Consider the following 26,696-nt stretch of genomic DNA (forward strand, 5'->3'; position numbering starts at 1 on the left):
AAAGATCCAGGTAAAATATCAAGAGAGCAGGAGGATGCTTTCATCGAACTAACTAATTTGACCAGCTCAGATAAGGACACAGGTAAAAATCTTTCTAAAATCACCGGCCTAGCTTGAGGTGGAGAAGACAACAGAGACACAGAAGGAGAGATGTTGTTCCTCACATTACTAACTTTTTCAATGAGGAAAGAAAGAAAATGTTTACAGTCTTCATTCAATGAAACTGGGCCAGCAGGTGGAGCAGGAGCAACAATATCACTAATGGTGTCAAATAACACCTTGTTGCTCCTGGAAACTAAGTCTGAGTAATAAGCAGCTCCTGCACCTCAAATTGATGTGTTGAAACTAAAAGGTCCTTTAAATGAAGGAGATGAACATGTAGACAAGTTTTCCTCTATAATGGCTCAATTTTACAACAGGAATGCTTTAAACAGCGAATGCTGTCATTTATTCACGGGGACGGTTTTGACAGGACAAACATTGTCTAAAATAGAAAGACAATGATTATTAAAAAGATTTGTTAGTAAATCAACATCGATATAAGAAGGTAAAACTAAATTCAAAATATCAGAAAATTTAGCAGCAGTAGAAGAATTTAAGGTGCGAGAGCTAACCACATGTCAAAAGGAGAGAGGAACAGATGGAAAGTCAAGTTAAAAATCAATGTTTAAACCTAAAGTAAAAACAAGGTCCAGTGTGTGTCCTTTGGTGTGTGGGACCAGACACATGGTGTGTAAAACGAAAAGAATCCATGACGTTAAGAAAGCCTCTGGCAAAGAGGTGCGAGTCATCGTCAATGTGTATTTTAAAATCCCTGACTATAACCAGTCTGGACAGCTTCAAGGTGGAGGATAAAAGGTGGGATCCCCTGTGTACATGCACAGACCACATGTCCATACCGTTGCTCACATAAACTCACAGATGTATCTGACAACTCAAGTTTGTGACATTAAATTTGTATTCTAATGTTAAAAATGTAATACATACATTTCATTAGGGCAGGTTATCATCACTGATTTCTATAATCGATTTGATATCGATTCACAAGGTCCCGATTTGATTTGATTCAATCCCCAATTTGATTCGATTCGATTCAATTTTGACTCAGACAGTCAGAAATAATATAATTATGATCATTTATTAGTACTGGCACTTGTGAGGCTTCATCAGAAGTGTAAGCATCTGCCAGCAGATGCCTTTGTGTCAAAGTAGCTGAGGATAAAACAGAAACGCATGAAGGAGATGTTCCTGGCCTGGCTTTTTATAGCAGAAAACCTTAAAATATTCTGCAGTAGAACAAAATGGAAGAAAACCATGAATTAACATATGAACATTACTTGCTGAAGTGAAGCAGGGCAATGTTACAGAGGTTTTATATAAGACACAGCTAAGCATTTTGCAATTTGGCATAATTTAAAAGGTTTTAATTTCTTCTCTATTAAACAGCAGAAATTAAGCTTTCTTGTGGGAGGTCATTTTTGAAAAACAAAACAACAGCCAACAGCACTGTACACATCAGTAGACTGGTGCATAATAACCAAGCGAATCATGCACAAAACAGAGATTTGAATGGAAAACTGTTCTTGAAGTACACAGATAGAGAGAAAGAGAGAGAGAGCTCTGCAGGAAGTGCGATTTTTATTGTGGTGGAAGCAAAACAGTGAAAGTAAGAGGGAATTCATGATGGTATTCATTAAATGTGAAGTGTAGTTTTGATCTTCTTTTGCTGCTTGTTCAGTCAGTTTTGGTTGAAGAGTGACAAAACCTGCAGCTTCAGAATCTGTGAGATGTTGGCTTTTAGCCACGGCGGCGTGTTGGGTGAGAAAGCTGACAACTCACAGATTTTAATGCCTCGGGGCAGCACTTTGTGTTTACATCTTTGTGTGGAATCTGTTTACCTGCTCTCATTTGCTGTTTTAGCTGTTTGGTGGTTGTTGAAATAGCTTTAACGTGAGATTCTGGCGATTCTTACAAAATACATATTTATTCAAAAATCGATTCAGGATTTAATGAATCAATATCGCATTATTTAAGCTATAATCGATTTGAATCGGAAAATCGTTTTGTTGTTTTTTTTAGCCCACTCCTATGAAATATTCACACCAGGCCATCTAACAACAACAGCAATGCCACATTCATTCATCATTATTCCTTATTCTGAGGCTTGGTTTGGTTTCAGCAGGCTGTCTTGAGGATGTTTACATGTCTAAGTGCTTTGAGTTGCTGCAAAAGGATGATTATTTGTGGATTACTGCAATGAATAGTAGAACAGATGTACCTAATAAAGTGGTTGCTAATTACATGTAGCATGACTTTGCTGGACAATACATCATGCTTTGTTCTCAGATTGCCTGATTGTATAAAGTTTTCAAAAAAAATCTACTCTACATTAGGCTTGTGTAACCAAGGTAACATCTGACCCCATTTCCGGAAATCTTTTTATTGTGGCGGGAATGAACTCTGTATAAGTTCCGGGTCAATCTGCTGCATCTCCCCTGCTCTCATCACTGCTGCTGTTTCTGTGGTTGGTGTGGTTGTCAGATATTGGGCCTGTCTCAATATGCGTACTTGCGTTCTCGCAAGAAACCGTGGCACTGATTAAAAGTGGCAATGTCAAACGCCACTATGAGACAAAGCACAAAGCCTTTGCACAATCATACCCACCCAAGTCTGAACTCAGGTCCTAGAAAATTAGCAGACTCAGAGCCCAGTATGATCAATCCACAAGGATCTTAATTTCTTTCAAGGATCTTAAATTCTTTCACCACCCAACAACGTGCTCATGAATGTTCCCTCAGAGTTGCTTGGATTTTAGGTCAACACAAAAAGCCCTTTACAGATGCAGGTGTTGTCAAAGAGTGCATGAGTGCAGCAGCAGAAACATTACTTGAGGGTAAACAAAAAAAGAGCTTTGTGACAAAATAAAGCAAATACCTATGTCAGCGTCAACAGCCACAAAGAGAAGTGAAATATTAGCTCAGGATGTGATGTCCCAGCTGGAAGAAGCTATTCATAAGACACCATATGTAGGCTTGGCTGTAGATGAGTCCACCGATGTGTCTGACAATGCTCAGCTGTTAGTTCATGTAAGGTTCTTCAATAATGATAAGAAAGAGTTCTGTGCAGACCTGTTTGGTGTAACCTCCCTTCAGAGCACTACAAGAGGAGAGGATATTTACCTGGCCATTACCGACATGTTAACAAAGCGAGGAATAGAGCAAATAACCACAGATGGTCAGTCTGTCTTATGCTCCACCCTGTCAGATGAGTATGCTGAGGTGATGAAAACAATGATGAAAATGATACATTTTCTCAGGGCATCTTCTTCTTGTCAGCATTGCATGCTCAGGGACACGCTGATGATCTTCTGCTTCACAACAATGTGAGATGGCTCAGCAAAGGCAGGGCATTGGAGCGATTTTGGTCCATCAGAAGTGAAGTAGCAGCTTTCTTGGAAGAGCTGGAAAGTCAGAAAGCAACAAACTTTTCTCTCTTTTTAAATGATGGGAAAAACATGGATATTGTGGCCTTTTTGGTTGATATCATTTCACACCTGAATGAGCTGAATTTGAAGCTGCAGGGCAAGGACAATTCAATTTGTGAACTGATGACAGCTGTCCGCTCCTTTCAGAGGAAACTTGAAGTGTTCAAAGAAGACCTGCAAGGAGACTATGCACACTTCCCAACAGTGAAGGAACAGGCTCATGGATAGAGAGATGTGTCCTCATTTGTTGACTTTGTTGATAAGCTGATTGAAAACTTCAGCAAACGTTTTGATAGCTTCAGCTTTGGATAGCAGCTCACCATGTTCATAAAGAACCCATTTCTCATCACTGATGTCAGAGGGTTCTCAAAGGAAGTCACACAGCACTTCAAGTGGGCAAATGCTGGGCCTCTTCAAATGCAACTGGTTGATCTCCAAGCAGATGTGGCCCTTAAAGAGCAGTTTGGAAGAACTGAACCTGCCACTTTCTGGCTCCAAACGGTCTCTGAGACAGCTTTCCCAAATCTAGCAAAGTAGCCCTGTACATCGACCATGTTTGGCTCCACATACAGCTGTGAGGCAGCTTTCTCCACAATGAGCATAATAAAAACTAAATATCGTTCCAGGCTCACCAATGAGCACCTACACATGTGTATGAGAATGGCCCTGACACCATTCCAGCCCAGATTTAAAATCCTGGTAGGTCAAACTAAAGCTCAATTCTCTCACTGAACAACAGAAAGTGGGGAAGTGGAATATAAGAGCGAAAGAAAGAGAAACTGTGAAATTGTTCAGATGTTTTGATGTTATCTGTTGAAAATGTTGAGATGTAAAAGGTAAAGAAAAAGGGAAACTCAAGCTGCTGCTATTTTCTTTCTGAAATTAAGCACTTTGTTTTAAGATGCACAATTTAGCCCACAATTTATTTTCTCTCATTCATTTTAAACTGCAGCCCTAGATCTAATGTAGGGGTGTAGGGCTACTGTGTTTCAGTGTTAACAATAAATTTTGTTGAAATGTTTTTAACTTGTATTTTCATTGATTTGACAGTCTATTGTTCATACGTTCAGATATTGATATAAAAAAAAAAAAAGGCTGCTTCTGATGATGTCCCGGACCTCTGCTTGAAAAGATTTTCTCCAACTGGACCTCCTCAAATTTTAGTTTAATACCCCTGCCCTAAAGGGTAGTATGCATGTGGGATAGGGGCGGGGGGGGGGGGGGTGTTAGAAATGACTGAAAGATTTATTTGGCTGTGTTTTGAGTTTTGTTTAAAAAAAAAAACAACTTAATATTGAAAAAAAATATACTTACGGTCACATGCGTAAGTGCTGTGCTCAGTCGCCTAGTGCCTGAGCTCAGATCATACCAAAATTAGGGGGAGTTTACGACTGTGCTGTGTATCCATCCATCGCGACCCATCCATTCGCTTCCATAAGCGAATGGATGGGGGCGCTGGAGCCTATCCCAGCTGTCATAGGGCGAGAGGCCTGGACAGGTTGCCAGTCTGTCAAAGGGCTAACACATAGAGACACAGACAACCATTTGCTCTCACATTCACACCTATGGGTAATTTAGATTAATCAATTAACCTATCCCCACTAACTGCATGTCTTTGGACTGTGGGAGGAAGCCGGAGTACCCGGGGAGAACCTGCAAACTCCACACAGAAAGGCCCTGGCCTGATGGTGGAATTGAACTCAGGACCTTCTTGCTGTGTAGATATAACAATATTGTGTGTAGTTTTTGTTTTATACAGTTGTCAGTCAGGAATCTATGAAAATTTTTTGGCTCCGTTGTTAAAGTCCTCAACAAGGGAATTTGCCTAACAAGTGAAAAATTCCCAGTTTCCTACTAATTTAGTGCAAAAAACTGCCTCATAATTAAGTTGCTCTTATTTCTTTATCATACAAGTACACACAAAAGCAACATGTGTTGTGAGAAGTTTTATTTGCTTGTGTTCTGTGAGTTTTTGTGCACATCACAAAGAGGATTTTGAATGTTTCATGTTGATTCATAGTTAACATGAGATGCTCCCCCTCTTACAATCGCCAACATTATTTACAGTTGATTCCAGTTCATATAAAATGTTCACACAAAACTGCCCGACTGTGGCACGCACTTAACTTCAAAAAAGTCACTCTCTCACACACACACACACAGTTTAAGAAAAATAATGTACAAAAGTATCTCCCTACACAGATGTCAAGAAATCTCTTCTCAAACTGAAAATCAGGGCAAATTCTTTAGAGAACGCACACGTATTGCTTCAAACTACTGCCATGTAAAGAAATCACAGAGTGAATTTCCAACCCAAGAGATACTTTACCGATGAACGATCCAGCGCAGTGATTTGCTGCTGGGGACTGGAGCTTATCCCAGCTGTCACTGTTCCTCACACAGTGACAAAAGGGTCTCTGACGGAGTACCAACACAAAAAACTTCAAACTCATAATTAACTCAATCACTGCAATTTAAAATAAGTCAGGAAAGATATAAGATTATAAAACCTTTATATGGTGTGGTATGGGTGTTTTACACAGTCATGAATGGACAAACCTGGTTTTCATTGTGATCAAAATATTTAGTACAAAAAAAAAAAGAAAAAAGAAAAAAGAAAAAAAAAAAAGGCAAAAATACCAAATATATTCAGATAAAAACTCAAATCATAGTGAAAGATTACACATATAGTGATCTGTGATCAAAATGTGATAGCCACAAAAGTAGTAAGTTTCCATATACAGATAAATTATCTTACAAACAAACTTACTGTTAAAACAGAAAGGAAATAAAAATACATTCTTTTTATGATTACAGATTGAAAGATTCATTGTTTTTTGTGGCCAAAAATTCAGGGTGATTCTTTCCAATTTGTGCAAGTCCCCCCAACCCACATCACCGCCCACCCTATCAAGTCCACACTCCACTTTCTGGTAAACATTTCATTCAAGCCTTGTAACCTTCTCCCTGATGGTTCCACTCCTCTTTGGAGGGAGGGGGGCGGCAGAAGGAGGTAAGAAAGAAAAAAAAAAAGTTTCTCTTTCACTCCACCTGAGTATAAGATGGATCAAATTCCAGTACTATGGTATTATATTTCCAGTATGTTACTTTCTGCCACACATTACAGCCTGACTGAGACTGTAAACTTTATAGAAGGCACAGAACTGGATTCAGTCTCCCAAAGGCTTGGACACAGAAATAACCTACTTTCTAATTCAAAGCAGTTATAAAAATAAATCCATGATGCTCACAGACATCAGTGAGGAGAAACAAAGAAAATAACGCACTTTTATCTAAAGTTATTTGGACAATTCGGCTTGATGTCTCAACCGGGCAGGATGTGTGGTCGTCTTAGAGGATTCTTGGATGGCTCGGATAACAACAAAAAAAACAAAACAACAAAAAAAACAAAGAAGCAAGCTGCTATAAGGGCTGGATGAGGACAAAGGTGGAGTGAACACCTTTCTCCACCCTCCTTTTGTTAATTTCTTCCTCGCTCCATACGTTGAACAAGTTGATCAGAGATATCTGCAGGGGAAAAGAAAAAAAGCAGGACCTGCAGTGCAGACACCAACAGGATGGCAGGGAGAGGGTCCTCAGAATATACTGGTGTAACAGAAACCGGCTCCATCCCTTTCATATTGGCCATAAAGAGAGACGGAGGCCGAGTTCATGGTGGTCCTCGTGGGTCAGGGGTTTGATCTTTGGGAGACAGTGAGGAGGGGGCTGAGCTCCAAATAAAACACCGAGCAAACAAACAAACTTTTGCCATGTTCCTCAGATTTTGTTGGCATACAAAGTCTCCTCGTCGCTTTCGCTTTCGTCCTGAAACTCATGGGCAAGCAGGGACTTCTTGGAGCCCATAGAGCTGAGCCGGATCTCGTCGTCATAGTCGTCTCTGTGTTGGCGCAAACGGTGGAAGCCATCTTTTTGGCGATTAGACTTAGCGGCACACACGCACCAGATGATGCACGCCGTCACCACCAGTGCTGTCATGGTAGCGGCTATGGGGAGGAACAGAATATGCACGCATGACTTATCATTATGCACACTTCGTTCTAAATTTAATAAAGTTACACTTTTGCTTAAAAGAGCTGAGATCTACTGTTACTGCCAGTGGATTTTAGCACCATTAAGACTTAATATGAAATACGTAATCTACCGAAACACTGAAAATCTATCTTGTGCATAAATAAGGAGCATAATTAATGTGACGTCAGCTCAGCAGGTGACAAAAAGCTGCATTATAAAACATGCTTACCTGCACTGGCTACAACGAACTCTCTGGGAAGGCCAAAGATGTTGTTGTCCATGTCAAACTCTATGATGATGGAGTTAGCAGCTTCAAAGGAAGATACCACGACCTAAAAGATAGCAGAAATATTTAAAAGTTTCATTACGGGGTTTTTTGGTCCTTTTATTAAAGGACTTAAAACTTGCATCAAAAAGAAAACATGGAGCTGTTTTGTCAGAGAGGTAAAGTGTTTTTAGCACTCTGCTGAAGCTCCTTAGAAAAGTTGGGCTTGTTAACTATCTAATCAGCAAGAGCCACTTGCAGGTGTGCCTGCTTTGTATAATCTGGTGCAGGTTGTGTCTGATGTCTGAAAAAGTGCTAGCCCATAAAAATCTAAATTTACTCACCCCAGCGCTAAATTACAAGAATCTAAGGACTTACTTTTTGCAACTCGCAAAGAAGCGATTTCACAATCCAGTGTAAAGAAAAATGGGAAAGCTGGATTTATAGTTCGGGAATTAAGGATTAAAACCACATTTTCAGATCATTTTTTAGTGATGTTCACTGAAAATACACCAAAGAGTAAGTACCTTAATGGTTTCTTTTTCCCCCGCAGTAACCGTATATTTTTGTTGCAATATATATGATAAACACGCAAAAGAACCTGAAGGGGCACAACTAAAACTGACACCACTCTTCTTTCCAGAGGTATGAGATGCGTCCATATGGTCTAAGGCAGAGTATTCGATGTCCTAAGAAATATGGCGAGACGATTAAGGAGAGAAAATATTTGCTGGCTCCAGCTTACGATTTGCACCTTGTGTGGGAGCAAAAAGAAACGGACCACAAAGAACCCTTGGATGACAGATATATAAGGAATGCCGCCGCTCTTCCAGATCTTTTAGACCTGCCACGCAGCAACAGAGTTGTCACTACTGAAGAGGAAAACTCCAGTGACGAGCTCAAGATCCACGGTTTCACAGTACGAGACTACCAGCAGATTTATCACTCGGTGGTGGATCCCTTGCTCTTTAAGCCATGCGGGAAGCTCGCAGCCTACAGTCTGGAGCTTGGACACACCATCAAGGAAAATCTGTTTAGAGAGCTGGCCTACCCCATGCTTCAAATGGCAGAGCATCCAAAAGGAAAGGTGGAGGTGATGGAGAGATTTTGTCTACTACGTCCCACACCTTGCATAGATATAGACCATAAATGAGACCTGTAGTAGTAGAGTTATTCTTATTTATGTGTCTTTATGTTGCTTCATTTTGTCCATCTGCAATCCTTGCGTGGGATGATTGTAATAATCATATTTCTAATGTTTTTGACTAAAAGCTTCAAATGTTTTAAATGAAGCTCCTCATGATAAACGTCTGAACAACAAATAATTACCGTGTGTGGTGTGTGCGTCTGTGTGTACAGCAGTAAACTATTATATTATTCTTCCTGCGAGCAAGTACATTCTATTGAAGAGAGTACCTTCTGACGCTGGCGTTGGTAGCCTTCAGCAACTGCTTCAATATTGTGATTGCCAGGAGCTAGCAGGGCATGGAAGTAGCCGCCTTCCTCAGTAAACAGTCTCACTCCTCCGTTCAGTATAACGATCGCCCCAACAATTGGTTTTCCACTCTTGTCTCTCACTATGCCTCGCACACCTTTATGGATCTGGAAGGAGCAGAAACAAAGGGAAATACGTGGCTGTATGACAGTTCATTAGAATACAAATTATGTATTACAGCAGCCATAACTTTTAAAATAAATAAATGTCAATGTTGCTGCAGTTCCCTAATAAAATCATGCATCATACCTCTACCAACATGCTTAGCAGAGACTTCTTGTTCTCATTCCAGAGTGTGGCCAGCTGCTCAGCGGGAGGAAACAGACAGCAGCCAGTGTACACTGTGATTTCTGGACAATGGCCAAAGTCCATACTGTAGTCCTGGAAAGGAGATGTGGACATAAGTTGATGCATTTCCTATGCTTTACTTGTCATTTTCACTTGAGCAATAACTCCAAAAGAACTTCAAGACTCTCAGAATTGTCAAGGAAGTTTTCAAAACAAACATTCTTGACTCCATTTCCAATGAAATATGAAGTAGTGCCTTTTGTTTTTAGATTGGTCACAATGACATGATGGATGCCAACTTAAATACAGAAAATGACAGCACAGACACACACTTACCTTCATGCTTCCCAGGTGACTTTCTCTCTCCGCTGCTCTCATAACTCCATCTGGGATGTTGCCTACTGAGTAAAGCAAAACCTTCGCCATTAACCACTTATTTGTATGACCGACATGACAAGAATATGTAGCAGTCGTATGACTTACTCTGCCCATTATTTGAACATTCAGTGTCCCCAAGGTGCATTTTGGGGTGATTGCTGGCATAGACACTTGCCAAATACTTCAAGGTGCCTTCATTGTCAACTGAAAAACAAAATAATTGATTCAATAATTAAACAGTGAAACCAGCGATGTTAAGGAAACTGTTTTCAAATGATTTATTTATCTGCCTGTAATGGGGAAAACATGGTTCTGCGATCAGCTCTACAGACCATCAGTTACATGTTTAATATCACCAGGGGGCAGTGTCACAAACAACTGGTCTGTGGGCTACTCTCCTTGTGTTGTTGCTGACAGAGAGGAGCAAAGTTATAAGATGAGAGCTGAAGTGAAACCGAGTGATAAAACAATGAAAAGTGTCCACTGCAGCAACAATCTGTGCTTCTCCTTCTGTATTTTTTTTTTTTTAACTTTGATATCTTAGTCCCCAAGGTGTCTTGACCGCTTTCATTTTTCCAGCCTAGTTTTCAACCAGTCAGCATTCAACCTATACATAGGCCCACATACACTGACGTGCTTGTATTTTGTGGCTGATACTGAAATGCACTGACCACCCCCGTGTTTGAAAAACAGTGCATCTTTTGTAAATCACCCATAAAACTAACAACACCTATGAGCGCTATTTGGATATTGGGTCACATGCTATTTTTCCCTGTTTAGTAAATCTTGCCCACAGTGTCATCCATGATGAGCTACAGCAAGTGTTGTTGGGTTTCTGAAAAGGCCCACAAGGGATGTGTGTCTCCTACCTGAATTCACATGTCACTTTCTCCAAACTCAAACAATTTAATTTTAATGTTTCCTGAATCTCATATGTGTGAAAAGTGGTGCCCACAGTCACGTTGCACTCATGCAGCATCAGCAAAGATCTATCCTGGTGTTCTCAGATTTTTATACACAATATACTTCTTGTTTCTTGTCATAGTGGTATTACCAGTCTGGACAGGCTTGTCATAAGGATAAGTGGCAACAAGGGCGCCTCCATCAAGGGCTACAGACAGAGTGAAGCGGTGGCTTTGAATGAAGTTCATCATTGCTCTGGTCTCAGGTTGGGGATCCACCAAACGCTGTGATGCGTTGCCTGTTAAAGAGGAGAGAAAAAACGAGATATTGGACAATCTTCTTTTTTCTTTTGTAAATTGTACATGTAAATGTCAACAATTTCTTTTTCACATTCAAAAGAAATCTTGACTTGAAGAGCTGATCTTTTAAATCTGTTTTTCATTTCAGCTTCACACACGCAGAAATCAAGACAACTGACCAAAGAAGTCTGTGTCCAGGTCCTTGCCATTAGCGTTGGTCAAGCCCTGGGTAGATTTGCACTGCTTCTCAACAGCCCGTTCTCGTCCGTCAGGGTTTACAGAAGGAACAATGAAAATTCGAGTCTCGTTGATCAGCTGGAGAAGAAAAAAAATTAATGGATAAGGAACAATTACAGTCATATATTCACAGGTACTAAATTTTCATTGAGAAATAAATCAAGCTTAAAGTTCCTTAAAGCCGAAAATAGCCGATAAAAATGCTGTTGTTATAATCATAAAGAGGTCTCATGGCACACCTTGGTGATGGCTGGGTTTTTGCCATAGTTGATGCACAGGAAGGCAGCAAACTCCAGCAGCAGCTCTGTCCCCACTGGCGCATTACCATGGATCCCTGCTACAAAGCGAATATTTGGCTTGGACGGTTCAGATTCTCTTGGTTTGTTAGAGATTTCCAAAGCCCATATGTTCCTATACTCCACACTCTGGCTCAGGCTGGACATAGAAAAGAAAAAAAAGAAACAATATAGGTCACTGCAGTAAAATAAAGACTGGTTCAAACTCATAGTTTAGGGGAGAATAAAATCTTCTTACTTCTGTAAAGATGTAATGTGGGGAAAGTTAAGCGTGAGGCCTCTCAAGAAAGCCGACATCTCTTTGGAGGGTCGGTAGCGGAAGTTGCTCTCGGCGGCTGTGTTTTTCACCAACTCATCCAAACCCTGGCCTACAGAGAGCTCCTTGATTAAGCTCTGAAACTCCCTCTCAGATGGGTTCTGTGTGGGTCGGGGGCCACTGGAAGAATGACGGTTACCCTCTGAGCGCACAGATGTCAGTCTGAAGTCCACCACCTCCACTCGATCCTTTGAGACTGTGGCGTAGATCGTCACAGGCTTATAACTAGACAACATAACAGAATAACAGAAATAAAGGTCGCGATAAAACAAAAATATACTGAAACTAGATTTCATGTGGCTACTATGTTTTCCCTTTTGAATAAAGCTGTTACCCATGAGCAGAGGCAGTGATGGCGTAAGTCCCAGGGACCAGCAATCTCCAGTAATCTCCAGTCTGAGCTGTAGTGATGTTGTGGTTTATCTTCTCGACACTAATGGTGGCATTGGGAATTCCTGTACCATTCCATATATCTGAAACTGTGCCCTTCACGCCAGTGTGAACCTAAAGCCGTAAATGCCCACATAAACATGAGTGAATGCAAAATTACGCTGAAGGCTCAGGATAATGTTGAGATCTATGTTTACTACCTGGTGTATAAACTGAAGCAAGGATCGCCGGTTTTGATCCCAGTATTTTGGCAGGTCCTTGGCCAGAGGATATTTGACACAACTCAGCTCAATTGTCACCTCAAAACAGTTGGTGTTTATGTAGTTCCAGTCTTGCATGCCACCTGGAAAAAAAATGCACTCCTTTTAGAGTCATATCAAATTTTAGAGAAACTGTGTGGGTAAATAATCTGACAATTTCATAATAGAACATAAAAAAATAATAAAAAAGTTATTGTGAAAAAAAAAAAAAAAATTAGGGAATTCTTTTCTACATTAAAAATATACAATTCACACATTGATAGAATAAAAATCACAATTTATTTTATTCCGGTGACGAGGCCAAAACCTACTTTAGAACTACAAGTCACCATAGTGCCCTTGAGCTGCACTGCTTTGTCTCAGAAACACTTTTTTCCTGCCTTCTTACCAGAAAACATAGTTTAACTACTACTGATGCAGTGCCAACACTCTCATGCAAATAGCTGGCCACTCTGTTATTAAAGACATACTGAGGGCAAAGCAGAAAACTATCCCTCAGGTCTAACCAACAAGAAATTGAAATCTTCTCTGTAAAAACTGAAAGCAGAGTCCTCCAGGCTAAGAAGGAGAAAGACCACCCAGCTTGGTATCAGCGCACATCTTAAGGGCAACATACGTGACAGTATAGTACCAGTAGTGCACATAGCATGGGGTATATCTGTGAAGGCATCATTAATGCCTTTCTTGCTTAATCTTTGCCAGGAAGAATTCAAGTAGATCTTAATTAAGGCTAACCTCTTATATAAAAGGGTTTTGTGAATTTTTAAAACATGCAGTATGCCAAGATTAATGAAAGGCGTAAGCATACCAGGAACACTATACCACTGGGCACCATTGGTTATGCCATCCTTAAAAGATTCATTAGGGTACAGGTCCTTACAGGGGTGTCCTTGGTGCATCAGAGGATTTTCCTGCATACAAGTAAAACCAAACAATGATCACTGTTGTTGTCAAGTTTTCAAACAGTCATTCCACAGATTTCAATGAGCTTCCATCAGTACTAAAAGTTGAAACTATAAGCATCAGCCTCAAACAGCTCCCACAGCAACGGTGTCCAGTTACCTGTGAGTAGGCTCTAGAGACCTGCTGAAAGACCTCGTCATCAGGTGACTTGCTGTAGAAACTATTCCCATCTTTGTCATCATCAAAGGGGTAGTTGACCACCAAGGACCCTGAATTGCACAACAAAGATAATACAGCGTAAAACACACACACACAAAAATCATAATATCTGAATCTGTGGGTAGGAAAGAAAATGCAGTCTGTGAACCTAAAACTATGTTTTGTTACCAAAAACAATAATTATCATAACCACAAAAGATAGAAAATATTAAAAATTATAACAGCACTTAGCAGATCACCACATTCAAAAGCTGGCCGCGACACTGAAACACCACTGTACAGTACATGCCTCCATGGAGGTTAGCTGACAGGACGAAAGGGATGCTCTTCAGCCACTTCATCACAGCTTTAGTCTCTGGCTGTCTGGGTTCTGTGATGTTGGCGAACTGATCAGGAAAGTTGCGATTCAGGTCAAAATTGTTGGTGTTGTTACGCCCTTTGTAGCTACTTATATCACCTGTCAGGAAACAAACACCGGTGAGCAGCCATCTACATGCATCGGTAACCACAGCATATACACATCCTCGGCTCCTCCTCCTCAACACTTCCTTACATAGGCAAACAAAAGTAGCTGTTAGCAAACAGAGGATGTGCCCTGTCAAACTTTCCCTTAAGTCATACACTTATATGTGACTTCATACACTTCCTTTTGTGGACACTTGCGTGCTAACAAAGGGAAATGAAAGCTATTTCAACACAGACGGTGTAGCATGGAAGGAGATAATATAATTCTGCTGAGAAGAACAGCTACTCCTCATATTTCTATCTCCAGGGTCAATTGCTTCTTTCTTTGTGACCACTAAAGATATCAAGTATACACCAATGTGGTGTGGTCAGTTTGTAATGCAGTTTCATTAGCAAAGGCAGTAATTTAATAGTAGCCACAGACTCAAGGAACACTTAGTCAAATTACTGTTTAAGGCCTGTAAGGTTACACCTTACATTTCCAAAAGCCATAAGTCAAGCATCCTGCATGACTGGTATGATAAAGTATTTCCTGTCATGCTGCACTTCATGCTCAGTATGTATGACAGTATGACAGTGTTAATTGTTACTGCCTGTGAAGAATATGCACATGACCCTTTTACTTACCTTCCTCAGCTACCTCGTAGCCATCGGGATTCATCGAAGGCATGATGTGAATGCGGGTGTTGTTGACCAACTCAGTGACCTCCGGGTCAGTACCATAGTTACGACACAGGTACTCTATGAGGTTGAGCATTAACTCTCGACCCACCACTTCATTGCCGTGCATGTTGGCCACATATTTAAATTCTGGCTCACCTGGGAGAGTGTAACAGATAGAATGATACTCTCTGGTTTGCATTTGACGTTTTTCAAGATTTACTGGTATAAAGAAATAAAACATTAAAGCAAATATCATCACATACCATGCTCATGAGTATCAGGGTTATCTGAGATGACCATCACATACAGCTCGCGCTTTTCTACAGACTGGCCTATAGAGTAAAGATTGGTAATAGAAGGAAACTCGCTGCTGTACTTCCGTAGAAACAGCTCCATGTCTGCATAGTTGTGATGACGGAATTCCTGTGGCTGGTTGGCCAGTTGGTGTGAAGTTGGAGAAACAGAAGTAACCACCGGAGTCTGGGTGGAGCCAGAAGAGCTGGTAGTGGAATTGTCTGGATGGCTGATGGACGGCACTGAGGTTGTAGCTACAGTGGTGCTGTTACCTGCTGCCTCACTGACCACAGGTGTCAAGGTAAAGTTAAGCTCTTTTGCTTTGCCCTCAGAGACCTCGACACTGCTGACAGTCGCTGATATGTACCTGCACAGTGAACAAAGCACATGTTGAAGATATTTAATCTGTTATGAAACTCAATTTACTACTGAGAATACCATAAGAAAATCATTTCTTTTAATCAAGTTGCAATCCAATTATGCACGTCAGGTCTGTTTTAGGAGTCATGTAGCTTGCTATGCAGGCAACGTGTGTAAACATGGGTTAGATTTAGTATTTGTTCTTGTATTAAAGATTTGAATCTAATGAGGACAGGATGTAAAAAAAGAGAGAGAGAGATATCCTGCTAGAAATCTCTGGGTTTTTTCTGCTGAACAGGTCATGTTCACAGATCATGTGAGCTGAGATCAGCTCAGTTCATGCAAATATTATCAGCTGCAATAGTGTGACTGCCATTGTTTTCAGTATATGTGTGTGCATGGTGTGCATGTGTTGAGAAAATGTGATCTCTTAGAGGCCGACTGTAACAGGAACTACCACAAAGCTGGTTTTGAGTATGCAACACATGTCACAATCACGTGTCCTGAGTTCACGAATGATGAATGATTTAAAAAAAAAAAATAGGACTGAGAACTGACAGAATTACAGAATAATATGACAATAACTACAGTGTACACCTCGGTGGGAATGTAAACCTGTTGACATGTGAGCCCATCACAAGGAAGTATTAAGCTGTAGTTCCAGTTTTAGTCTCTTAATCAGGAAGTTTGCCAAGTAACTTGTGCAACACATCTTAAACTACTTAACAAACACTAACAAAGAGCGATGGTTAGATAATACTTCTGGGAGGTACATTTGGTTAAGTATCTCAGTCACAGACAAAATTTCATTATTTGATGGCCTTTGAGAGCCAAATTAAAAATTGATCTGGCATAGGTTGTACAAAAAATGATTCTGACCATGGATTATTTAAAACAAACAAACAAACAAACTTCAGCTAAATGTTCCAATCAATTCACTGCACAGAGCACTTTAAACTACCTTTAAGGGAAAAGGGAGGAAAAATGGCAGAGACTGCATTCAGGCACTAAAGTATGTTTGTCTTGGCAAGAAGGATGACAATCACAGGAAAATAATAGAGACAATGAAATGTTGTATTGGACCGCCTACACGTTACACCTACAAGGCCTCCTTGGCAATAGAAACGCATGCAAGTTCCTGGCACACAGTTTTGTGCTGATGTTAATATCGCAGGAAGTTAACAGAGGGTTGGAGACTTAATTTTACTATACATCCTAGAACTCAGTGACCCTATTCTGTAACTTTTTGTGGTCTGTCATTGACCTGCTATTGTTCCTAAAGTCTTGTAATAATACCATTTCAATTATTTAAGAGGAAATGAATTTCACTAGCTGGTTTGTTGCAACAGTTGTATCCTATTATGGCTGACTTAGAAGCTTTTTTTAGAACGTACGTAACATAACCTGTGTAAGTGACCAAAGCCATTACCAGCATTCATACTTTTGCGTGATGTTTTACATGTTAGTTATCCTGCAGTCATGTCCGGGCTTTTATATGCGGTACCAGATGTTTTTTGCTTCATATGAGCCCTGATATTGAGGATATGATTAATTTTCCTTATATTGAAGTAACAGCTAGAAATGCATAAGACTATTCAAGAGCACTGAATAAGCCAATCACAATAGCTGTGAGCTTCATCGACAAGACGCGTAGTTACATTTCCAGGCAGGTACACGTCAACTAAAGGCGTAGGGTTTCGGTGGGGTTTGCAGTTACCAGCATCATATATACAGGGTGGATTTAAAACCGAAGAACAAATCCTGTCTAGATAGCACACTATTATTCAGTCAACTCCTTAGAATAACTCATTAAAAACAGCTGAATTCAAATATAGTTTTGTCCATATATGGTCGGTAGATGCCTCTTTTTTAGTGAATAATAGTTGCCCTGAGGCAACAGAAAAAGACACACGTCACTTACTATACAATAGTTAACCTGAGATTAAGAAATTAAGAAAACGTTTTGTTTTGGGGTTTTTTAACTTCACATTAGTCTAACTAGCATTACTCTTATATATACACCGTATTTTTTGGCCCATAAGGCGCACTGTTGATGAACGGGTCTGCTTTCATACATAAGGCGCACCAGATTATAAGGCGCATTAAGCGAAACAAGTATTAGCATTCATTCTCCAGTTTCACTGTTTATTTTATGCTAACATAGCTGTGTCGCTAGCGATCACGTAGCACATCATTATATACCAGCTAGCCCAACTTCAGTAACCCTACAAACGTCACTGCTGTTTAGTTTTCTGTCTTCATTTACGTTGGAAGTGATAGCAGGGCGGTACGTTTGAATTTTTTCAGGAATCTCTCAGTCAGAACATGCTATATCATGTTTAGGTGGAAACTAGCGAGCTAACTTCCTGCTAACTTCTAACTCCGTTAAATTTAATAAATTCTGTTTTCATGGATGCCTGGATGTTAAACGTAATTGTTACACCTGGTAAAGCAGCAACGCTGATCATTTCATTAAAGATGAAAGAATTTAGACGGTTTTTAACTCTCAGTGATGCTGCAGTGTTCGTTTGACTTTGGACATGAAACGGACGGAGTTTTGGACCCAGATTACTCCACAAGGCTCCTGACTACAGTAGCCGTAATGCTCAGACAATCCATCAAGCAGTGTGGCTTCGTAGCTTACCAAAGTCCTACTAAAACATTTTTTGACAGATTTTTGAGCGTCACATAAATTCGGTTCGAGGTCAGTAAGCACACCCAGAATTCATACATAAGGTGCACTGGATTATAAGGCACACTGTCGATTTTTGAGAAAACTCAAGGATTTTAAGTGCACCTTATAGTGCGGAAAATACGGTAAGCAAAATCAAGATTGGTCTAATCCTACAAACTAGCCTAAACGCTATCAAAAAAAACCCGGGTAACAACCAGCAGGAAGCAATCTGCAGCCTTTGGGCCGTCACTGGTCACTGAACTGAAACTAGAGATCTGACCCAGCATTAAGTGGTTCCACTAATGAATAACCTCTGTTTGTAAAAACCTGTTATGTGCACTCACCCTGGAGCCACAGCTGTTATGTTGTATGTTCCTGGTAGCAGAAGGCGGTAGTAGTCCCCGTATTTTCCTGTCATCAGGTTGTGGCGAATGCCTGCTACCACAATGCTGACATTGCTGAGGGCAGCACCACTAACTGCATCTTTCACATAGCCACGAACGCCGATGTGCACCTGGAAGATAGCAGTAATTTGAGTGCAAAGAAACCCTCAGCGGTTATAAAATCACTGGTTTGACTACAGTTGGTATTAATCTACAAAACACTTGTAATAACATGATTTTTTTTAATTCACTGAAAATACCATCTTTGTGGATTTAGGCTCATTTTTTCCACATTTTTTTATTGTATGCATTTTCTTAAATAAGCATTATGATTTTCAAGGAAAGTTAAAGAACCTTACACTTGGCTTAAGTGGAGAAACTACATTACAGAGATGTTGATTGTGCCAATATTCTTTTATGTAAACAAACAAAAGACACATCATATCTTATGTACAATTTATTTCTTATCTACCTGTTCTATGTAGGCTAGCAGGGATTCCCTGTTTAGATCCCATTCCCTTTGGAGCTCAGAAGCTGAAGGGTATTTGCAACAGCTCAGCTCCATGGTGATTTCCAGACAGTTTCCATGAATGTAGTTGTAGTCCTGCATCCCTCCTGGATAACAGAACAAGAACATAAAAAACATGTACATAAAAGCACAAGTTAGAAACAGCATAATCGATATTAAAGTCACATTTAAAAATATGCAAGCAAAAGATGCAAAAATTACATATTCCACATAATATGCAGGCCTGAACGGTAATCCAGCAGTGCCAGAACTGTTCATTATAAGAGAGGTTCTGTCTGGAAAGGTTCAAGTCGGTCTTTGTCCCCCTCAGTGCCATAGTTTACAGAGGGAGTTAGTGTGGCAACAAGCCATGACATCTGGGGTTTGCAAGCCACCTTGCAGTCCAGTAATGCAAACAGAAACACACACACAGAAGGGCAGGCTGTTCTGCCGGTCATCCCTGTGGAACATGAGCATGCAGTCAGATGCTTCCTGGCTGGAAGGTTTCCATGACTCCTGGCTTGGTGGCCCCGGGAACCAAATGCAACAGACACTTCTGCCCCCAAAGCTGCATGCCAATGATGTGCGGCTGCTCGCCTTACCAAGTGTCCACTCGTGTTTGTTGTTACACGTTTCATTGTTTCTATATGGGCTTCTTTTCTCTTTTTTCCCTCTGCCCTCATCCTACACAGTTGAGGCAGAGGGTCTGTCAAAATTTCAATAAACCAGCTTACACCAGCCTCAGTGAGGAAGATGCAAACCACAAGACAACAGAAAGTGTTGGCACACAAAATTTGTGATGCACAACAAAGCCACATGCAAGTAAATCTGAGAAGGAAATTTTTTTTAAAAAGTATGGAAAGCCCCCACCTCGTCACAATACTCACCACCACTTTAGTGTGCACTACTTGCATCATTTTTTTTTAAATACTAATAGAACTACTATTATTTGTGCAATTTTATGATTGTTTGTAGAACCCATTGAGTACCCTTCCAAATAGCCATACTCCTGACCATTTTATAAACCTGATCTGCTTGTGTGTTGTATTATTGGCTTTACTATGTTAGAAAAATGCAGTAATGAAAATCTCAATGGATCTCTTCCACCCTAAGGACAGATGGTGATATGGTACACTCAACTCAGAGAGCAGCCTTGGAAAAATACAAGTTATTCTGAGTCATCCCTCGTGAAGCGACAGCTGTTCAGCTGCCCGAAACTCAGAGAGACTGTCTGCCAGGTCACTTAATGGAAACTGAAAAGGGACGGTACAAGCAGAGTGTTGAATTCTTCCTTTACCAACACAAATGCATTTTTCCGGCTCTCTTTACTCTAACCTTATTTTCATACCAACCACTGAAAGATTCCCTTTCTAATACACAGTCATTACATAAGATGAGGGTCAAAATATAGTCATCATTTGTGTGTCTACATGGTATATACACCAAAGTTTATTTTATAAGGGGGTTTAACAGTCTACATAAAGAATTAGACTCCAAAACTAGTCTTTAATACAAAGCTTCCTTCTTACCATATTAAAACTGCAGCTCAACAAGTAAACTATCTGAAACTGTGACTTTTAAAGCTACCAACCACATTTGACTTTTTCAATATGCTGAATTAGCTTCAGTTTAATTTAAGGTCAGATTAGGGAAGAGATTTTTACCAAAATGTTTGTCCCGATATGTAATCCATCAATCCTAAACAGAGTTAATAGGAAGCATGGCCTCTGGGCTTATTTGGAATATGGGTGGTGTATTTAGACGTGTCAGGGTAACACTTTAATCATTGTGTTCACACAGTGAGCAGAGGCATTGTCAACCCAGCAGCACAAAGGTCTTAAAATCTCTCACCTGTTAAAGTAGAATAATTGCACTAAGTGGCATTCCCCTGTTTCAACTATGTGTAAATCCAACTGCCTGCAACAACATGACAAAAATAAGAAGCTTTTCTTTGGCCAAGTCTCGCTGTCTTTCAACCAAATCACTAAAAGCAAACATCCTGCATATGCAGGACAAACACACAAAAAGGCCAAGAGCAGCCCCAACCTTAAATATCCTGTCTGTACCGGATCCAGTGACACACCCTGAACTCAGAGTGATGATTTAAGAAGCTGAGTCAAACATTTAAGATAGCAACCCAGGGCATAGAGTATAAATGTCAGGTGACTTTTTTTTAAGTGTGGTTATCAGAGGCGTGAGTGAACTCAGACACTGGGAGAGCAGTCAGATTATCGTGGCAGTGGAGCGGTGTTTTCATGCAGTAAAATTAGATTCAGGACCTTGTTCTCTTGTAAGTGTCTATGCAGCGACGCGTTTCTTTCAGCACAGACAGCAACTAAATGAGCCAAAAATATTTCAAACAGATAAGACCCTGGAGACAGCAACACACATCGTCAATAACACCAGATCTGGTTACATGAACCAAAACACAGTTCAAAAGTAAGAGGACACGAACAATAGGCTGTGTCAAAAGATTATAGGTCATGATTACATGTTATGCACAATTATTATTTCAAGCTCTGACTCCCAAACAACAAATCCCTTGTTCCTGATTCCTGGAGCTTTGCCTGGATGACTAATTACGTCACACAATGGCCTGACCGCTTCCATCATCTGCCATTAGTCCGGTTTTAGCAGTGACATTTCATCCACTGTGGCATGGCAGACAGATGAACCCATTGTCAATTCAAAGGTTGTTCTTGGCACCACCTTCATCAGTGAGATATGAATACTATCGCTGCTAAGAGGTTCAATAAGTGGCTCATACTAACAATGTGAACCTCCACTGAGTAAATAGTGGATGTTTCAGTCAAGGGTCCATAATATATAACCTGAACATTAATTTTCCTTTCACTGTGTTTCTGACAAGTACTAGCATATACTGCCTCCTATTTAAGCCTCTAAGGTGATGATTTAGTGTTACCTTTTCTCCAAGTGGTAAACAAATATTGTTCTATTAAAAGACAAACTGAAACAAGAACAAATAGTGCTTACTTTTAAGCCATCTTTATATTCAGAGTTTCAGTGCATAGACTATAAAATCAGCTGGGATAATACAGGTGCATTCAGTCAGATGACACGCAAGTATTTTTGCTCAAGTAGCTGGTTGACAGATACTTTTATACACATAAAACCTTTATCATACATACTCATACTCAGAATTAACTTCATGCTATATGCATAAAAAAGCTCAGACTTTGAAAGTGACTGCAGACTTGCATATAGAGAAGACAGGTACATTAATAAAACTAGGTCGTCTCATATAAGAAACTTGAAGAACAAGTGCTTGTATATAGCACTTCTTTACTTGAGTCCTTTATACAAAAAATGCCTCACACATTCACACCGTTTTACACACCTAAGCTCTTTCTTCACACACATTCATACTCAACTTTGAGCAAGCTGGGGTTCAGTATCTTGCCCAAGGATACTTAAATATGCAGACTGGGGACTGGAGCAGCCAGGGACTGAACCACCAACCTTCTGATTAGTGGGATCCTCTAGATGACCTACTCTACCTACAGCCACCCCAGTAAAAAGAGCAAAAGACAAGCTAGTTACGCAAAGCTTGAGTTTAATCAAAGCAGTTAATCTGGTTGAGGCAAATCCACCGCTAACCTGACATCTACTACAGCGCACAGAGGAAGAGCGGTGTGGTAACCCGACGCTCCACACACATCACCAACTCCCAACCCATCAGACAAGCCAACAAAACAAAGGTGGAGAGGGGCATGCTGACTGAGTTTCTGCCCCACAGGTTCAGAGAAGAGCTTGTTTTCAGCCTAAATTACACTGCAGTCAAGGAAACAAAACAAACTGCTTTTAGTTTAGCTCATGTAAGAAACTGATACATGCAGTGTACTGACAACTGAAAAGATTCAGCCCACAGAGCCATAAAATGACTCCAGCTCTAAAATGTTGCATAATTACAGGCTTTGGCAGACACAAACACGATGAGCAGTGCACTTCTGGTTTTGGAGTAGGGTCAAAATCCCGAAGCACTGCAAGCACTTAAGCTCTTTGTGTTTCAAAGGACTAAGCATACGACCTCTATTCTGTTATATGTAGATGTATTAAAGAGGCTATGAACCGGCCAGCATGTGTTAAACAAGGCAGCGATGTGAAGTAAATGAATCCTAGATAAACACTGTCTTGCTACTAGAAATCTGTCAGGAAACAACTTTGGGAACTTTTGGAGGCAGTTATTGTGAAGCTTTATCTAAATTAATCTTAAACTCAATGATGGACAAAAAAACAAAAACAAAAAACTCCATACACAGAATCACCAATCCCAAAAAGAAGAAAGAAAAAAAAGAAGGTTTGCTACATGCCATTTTTGGAATGTGACATAATGTTTTCTCTGATGCAAATGCAGATATTTTGAATTGCGATCCATCATGGAGGATAAAATCTTTAAACTTCACAATATAAATAGTTTGTTTCAGGTGCACTCTCACTTTAAGATATCATCTGTTTTAGGTGACTGTTATTTCCTTGTCCAAAAACAAACAAGGACATCATACGTTTAGTTCTAGCAGAAACAAACATGATATGATTAACGAAGCACAGTTTATTCAGCCGAATCCAGTGAGATAACATTTACCCCGATAGATTATTGAGGGCGTTCTGCCCCGCACAGATCAATAAGAGCAAAGAAACTTGGCTGTCTTACCTGGCACGTCGTACCACGCCGCTCCATTAGTAATGCCATCTTTAAATGTTTCTTCTGGCGTATCAGGACAGTGAGGCTCACCGGTCTTCATTACAGGGTGGTTCTGGGAATATACCAGGGCCAGGTGGCGAAACAGACCATCGTCCGCCGACGGGCTGTAGTGACCTTCTTGCTGGTGGGAGGCTGAGTCATCAAAAGGGTAACTGGCAACCACAGTGCCACCATGCAGGTTCCCTGACAGCACAAATCTAAGGAGATAAAGACAGATTTATAACAGTAGCCTTAAAGCATAAAACTCACAGTGCTCCAAACTCTTTGTTACCATATCGTTCATGTCTATACTTGCCATGAAGTAAAGAAAGAATCTAACACTAAAAAGACTGTCAGCCTGAGTTATGAGCAATCGACTTGGCCATGTTTGACTGCTGACACCTCAAATTATCCTTGGCTGAACATCATGAATAACTATAAAGAACAAGGACTTTAACGATAGAAAGGCACATATGGACATGTACGCATTAAATCAGGATGAAAGTGTGAACCTTTCTGTATAAAAGTGATGATGAAAGAGAAATGTTTATAATGTAGGATGATCTGAGGTGTATTCCCTCTTTGCAAAGAGCCTGTGAAGCTTGTGTGACAACTTTTACTCTGTGAATATTATTTAAAACATTGAAAACACTAGAGACAGGGCGATCTAATCCACCCTCCTCCCACCATTAGGTCCTAACAAACAATAAGTAAATAATAGCAGTTGCTTATTGATCTCCATAACTAGCTAGACAATAACTGGAAACAGATTAGCTAAAGTATTACAGCCACACGAGTCAAAACCTCAAATAACTGGACAAAAACATCTGGAATCTGCGTGTTTAAGACAAATAACGCCAAAAATACTGACTTTTTCTCTTGGATCCATCTCATCACTGCCATCACTTCGGGGATAGTAGCTGGATCCGCGGTGGTTCCGTCGAACTGGTCAGGAAAGCTTCTGTTTAGGTCCTTATTTTTGGCGTTATTTCGACCGCCGTTGTCACCACTGCAGTCCCCCTCTATGGACTTCTCAAAGCCGTCGGGATTCATGCTGGGCATGATGTAAATATCGGTGCTGTTCACCAGTTCAGCGATGCGCTTTTCCTCCCCATATTTGGTTAGCAGGTACTCCACGAGGTAAACCAGCACCTGTCTGGACACGGTTTCGTCGCCGTGCATGTTCCCAACGTATTTAAATTTAGGTTTCCTCGGTGACTCCCTGTCGGGGTCCCTGGTGATCCGCATCACCCACAGCTGCCTGCCCTCCACGGACTGTCCTACAGTCGACAGGTTAGCTATGTGAGGGTATTTCTGGGCTAACGACTGTAAACGTTTCGTTAGTTCATCATAATGGTAGTATATGTCGTAAGTTTCTACTGCTTCCTCCGTAGAGGCTCGGGCGCTTCGTGTGCCGTGCAGTCTGTCGTCGCCAAGAGAGGCGACAAAAAGGAGAAGAAAGGCGAAAAGTGACACTCGTAGTTTCAGCGTCATCGAGACATGTTCCCAGTTAGCCACCATGTTGACCTGTCTTCTACTTCTACACCATCCGGAACTGGTAACTGAACAACAAACACTACACTCGGGTATTTTGGTTTTTGGCTCTGCACGGACGGACGTCTTTCCGCTGCCACAGTTGTTCTGGCCTGCCTGTTTCCATCTACTTCCGTTCACCTCACAGGGTCGGAGCTTCGTGGTGACGTCAGATTTTAAGGTGGGCCGGAGTAGTTCCGTCTTTGACCCTTTAAAGCCCGAAATAATAGGTAGAAAAATCTATCTGTTGAAAACGGAGTGTTTATTGAACCTTCTGGCCATTAAAAAAATTAATTAAATAATAATTTTTATATATTAGCTTTCATTTGTATCTTACTTGGTACATCCGTCTTTTTTGTCATTTATTAAAATAAAAATGGTAAAAATGTAGAAGAAAAATTATGTATAAGTCCCAAAAGCACTCAACAACTCATCAAATATACTACATTTGGCTTTAAAACGGTTAATTTTACTGGAATGGGGGACTGATATAAAACAGAATACAGTCTAAGAAAGTTTTTATGATATTTTATACAGTTTTAAAGCATTTTAAATTCATATGATATTTTGATCTCTTAAGTATATTGTTTCATACATTGCATTGTCTTTTTCGTTTTTATATTATTACATACGGTTTTTAATTTATTATGTCATGCAACTAAATAAATGTAATGTTGCATGTGTCCTGTGCAGTGACAATAAAGGTTTTCTGATTCTGAAATCTTTTTTTATAATAGTATCTATATTTGCTGCGGTAACATATAGTTACTCCTTAATAACAACAGGTATTAAACATGCAGACTTCTGCAAGAGTTTCAGCTCCCCGGGGCAGATTAATATTGATTATTATGGCCATCGATGAAACAAACGGACATTACAAATGAGTCACCAAATGCAGACTTTAAATAGCCTGTAAAAATGTGTGGGGCGTCATTAACTCATTATGGGCCTCGGTTGACTAGACAAGAAGGAACTGCCAAAAGAAATGGAGGTCTGATGTCGGTACACCACAAGAATGAACACCTTATCTGCAATCTCTTCACAAAACCAATGTTTAGAGCATAGAAATCAACGTCTGTATAAGCCAGTCATTTTAGGAACAAGTGTCAACAGATTTAGTGTCTGGAGAACAAAATTATCCCAGTTTGGAATATCCTCCTGTGGGGTTGTATGATCACCACTAATGAGAAAGAATGGATGCTACCAATATTAGCAAATTCTGCAAAATTGCAATCCAACGCATCTCTCAGAGCCTTCAGATTTCAAAAAAACAAACCCTCACATTTTCCAGGCTAGGATGTACATGCACCCTAGAAATCTTTCAATGCATGTATTTTTCTCCTTTCAAA

At 40.3% G+C, this 26,696-nt stretch overlaps 2 protein-coding genes across 3 annotated transcripts; one reads left to right on the forward strand and one right to left on the reverse strand.

The window, feature by feature from the left end:
- Positions 1-5,415: 5,415 nt before the first annotated feature.
- Positions 5,416-25,491, reverse strand: cpda (carboxypeptidase D, a). 2 transcript variants are annotated; one of them, XM_005463753.4, is made up of 21 exons: positions 24,686-25,491; positions 23,785-24,032; positions 19,077-19,219; positions 18,566-18,735; positions 15,157-15,554; positions 14,858-15,049; positions 14,055-14,222; positions 13,706-13,815; positions 13,452-13,554; positions 12,584-12,726; positions 12,328-12,497; positions 11,916-12,218; positions 11,621-11,816; positions 11,324-11,459; positions 10,997-11,143; positions 10,048-10,146; positions 9,901-9,962; positions 9,526-9,657; positions 9,198-9,383; positions 7,746-7,848; positions 5,416-7,488 (listed from the first exon to the last, which is right to left on the reverse strand). In XM_005463753.4, the coding sequence occupies exons 1-21, from the start codon at positions 25,333-25,335 to the stop codon at positions 7,262-7,264; spliced, it is 4,086 nt and encodes a 1,361-aa protein (XP_005463810.1). In that variant the 5' UTR covers positions 25,336-25,491; the 3' UTR covers positions 5,416-7,261. The 2 variants fall into 2 exon arrangements, with proteins under 2 accessions (XP_005463810.1, XP_005463809.1); XM_005463752.4 differs by having other exon boundaries at positions 9,901-9,965.
- Positions 7,855-9,179, forward strand: LOC102077877 (uncharacterized protein C22orf31). The gene is made up of 2 exons (XM_005463751.4): positions 7,855-8,300; positions 8,425-9,179. Exon 2 carries the CDS (start codon positions 8,434-8,436, stop codon positions 8,932-8,934), a length of 501 nt encoding a protein of 166 aa, XP_005463808.1. The 5' UTR covers positions 7,855-8,300; positions 8,425-8,433; the 3' UTR covers positions 8,935-9,179.
- Positions 25,492-26,696: the final 1,205 nt, after the last annotated feature.

This window comes from Oreochromis niloticus, linkage group LG14, assembly GCF_001858045.2.
Source record: "Oreochromis niloticus isolate F11D_XX linkage group LG14, O_niloticus_UMD_NMBU, whole genome shotgun sequence".
Classification (NCBI taxonomy): Eukaryota; Metazoa; Chordata; class Actinopteri; order Cichliformes; family Cichlidae; genus Oreochromis; species Oreochromis niloticus.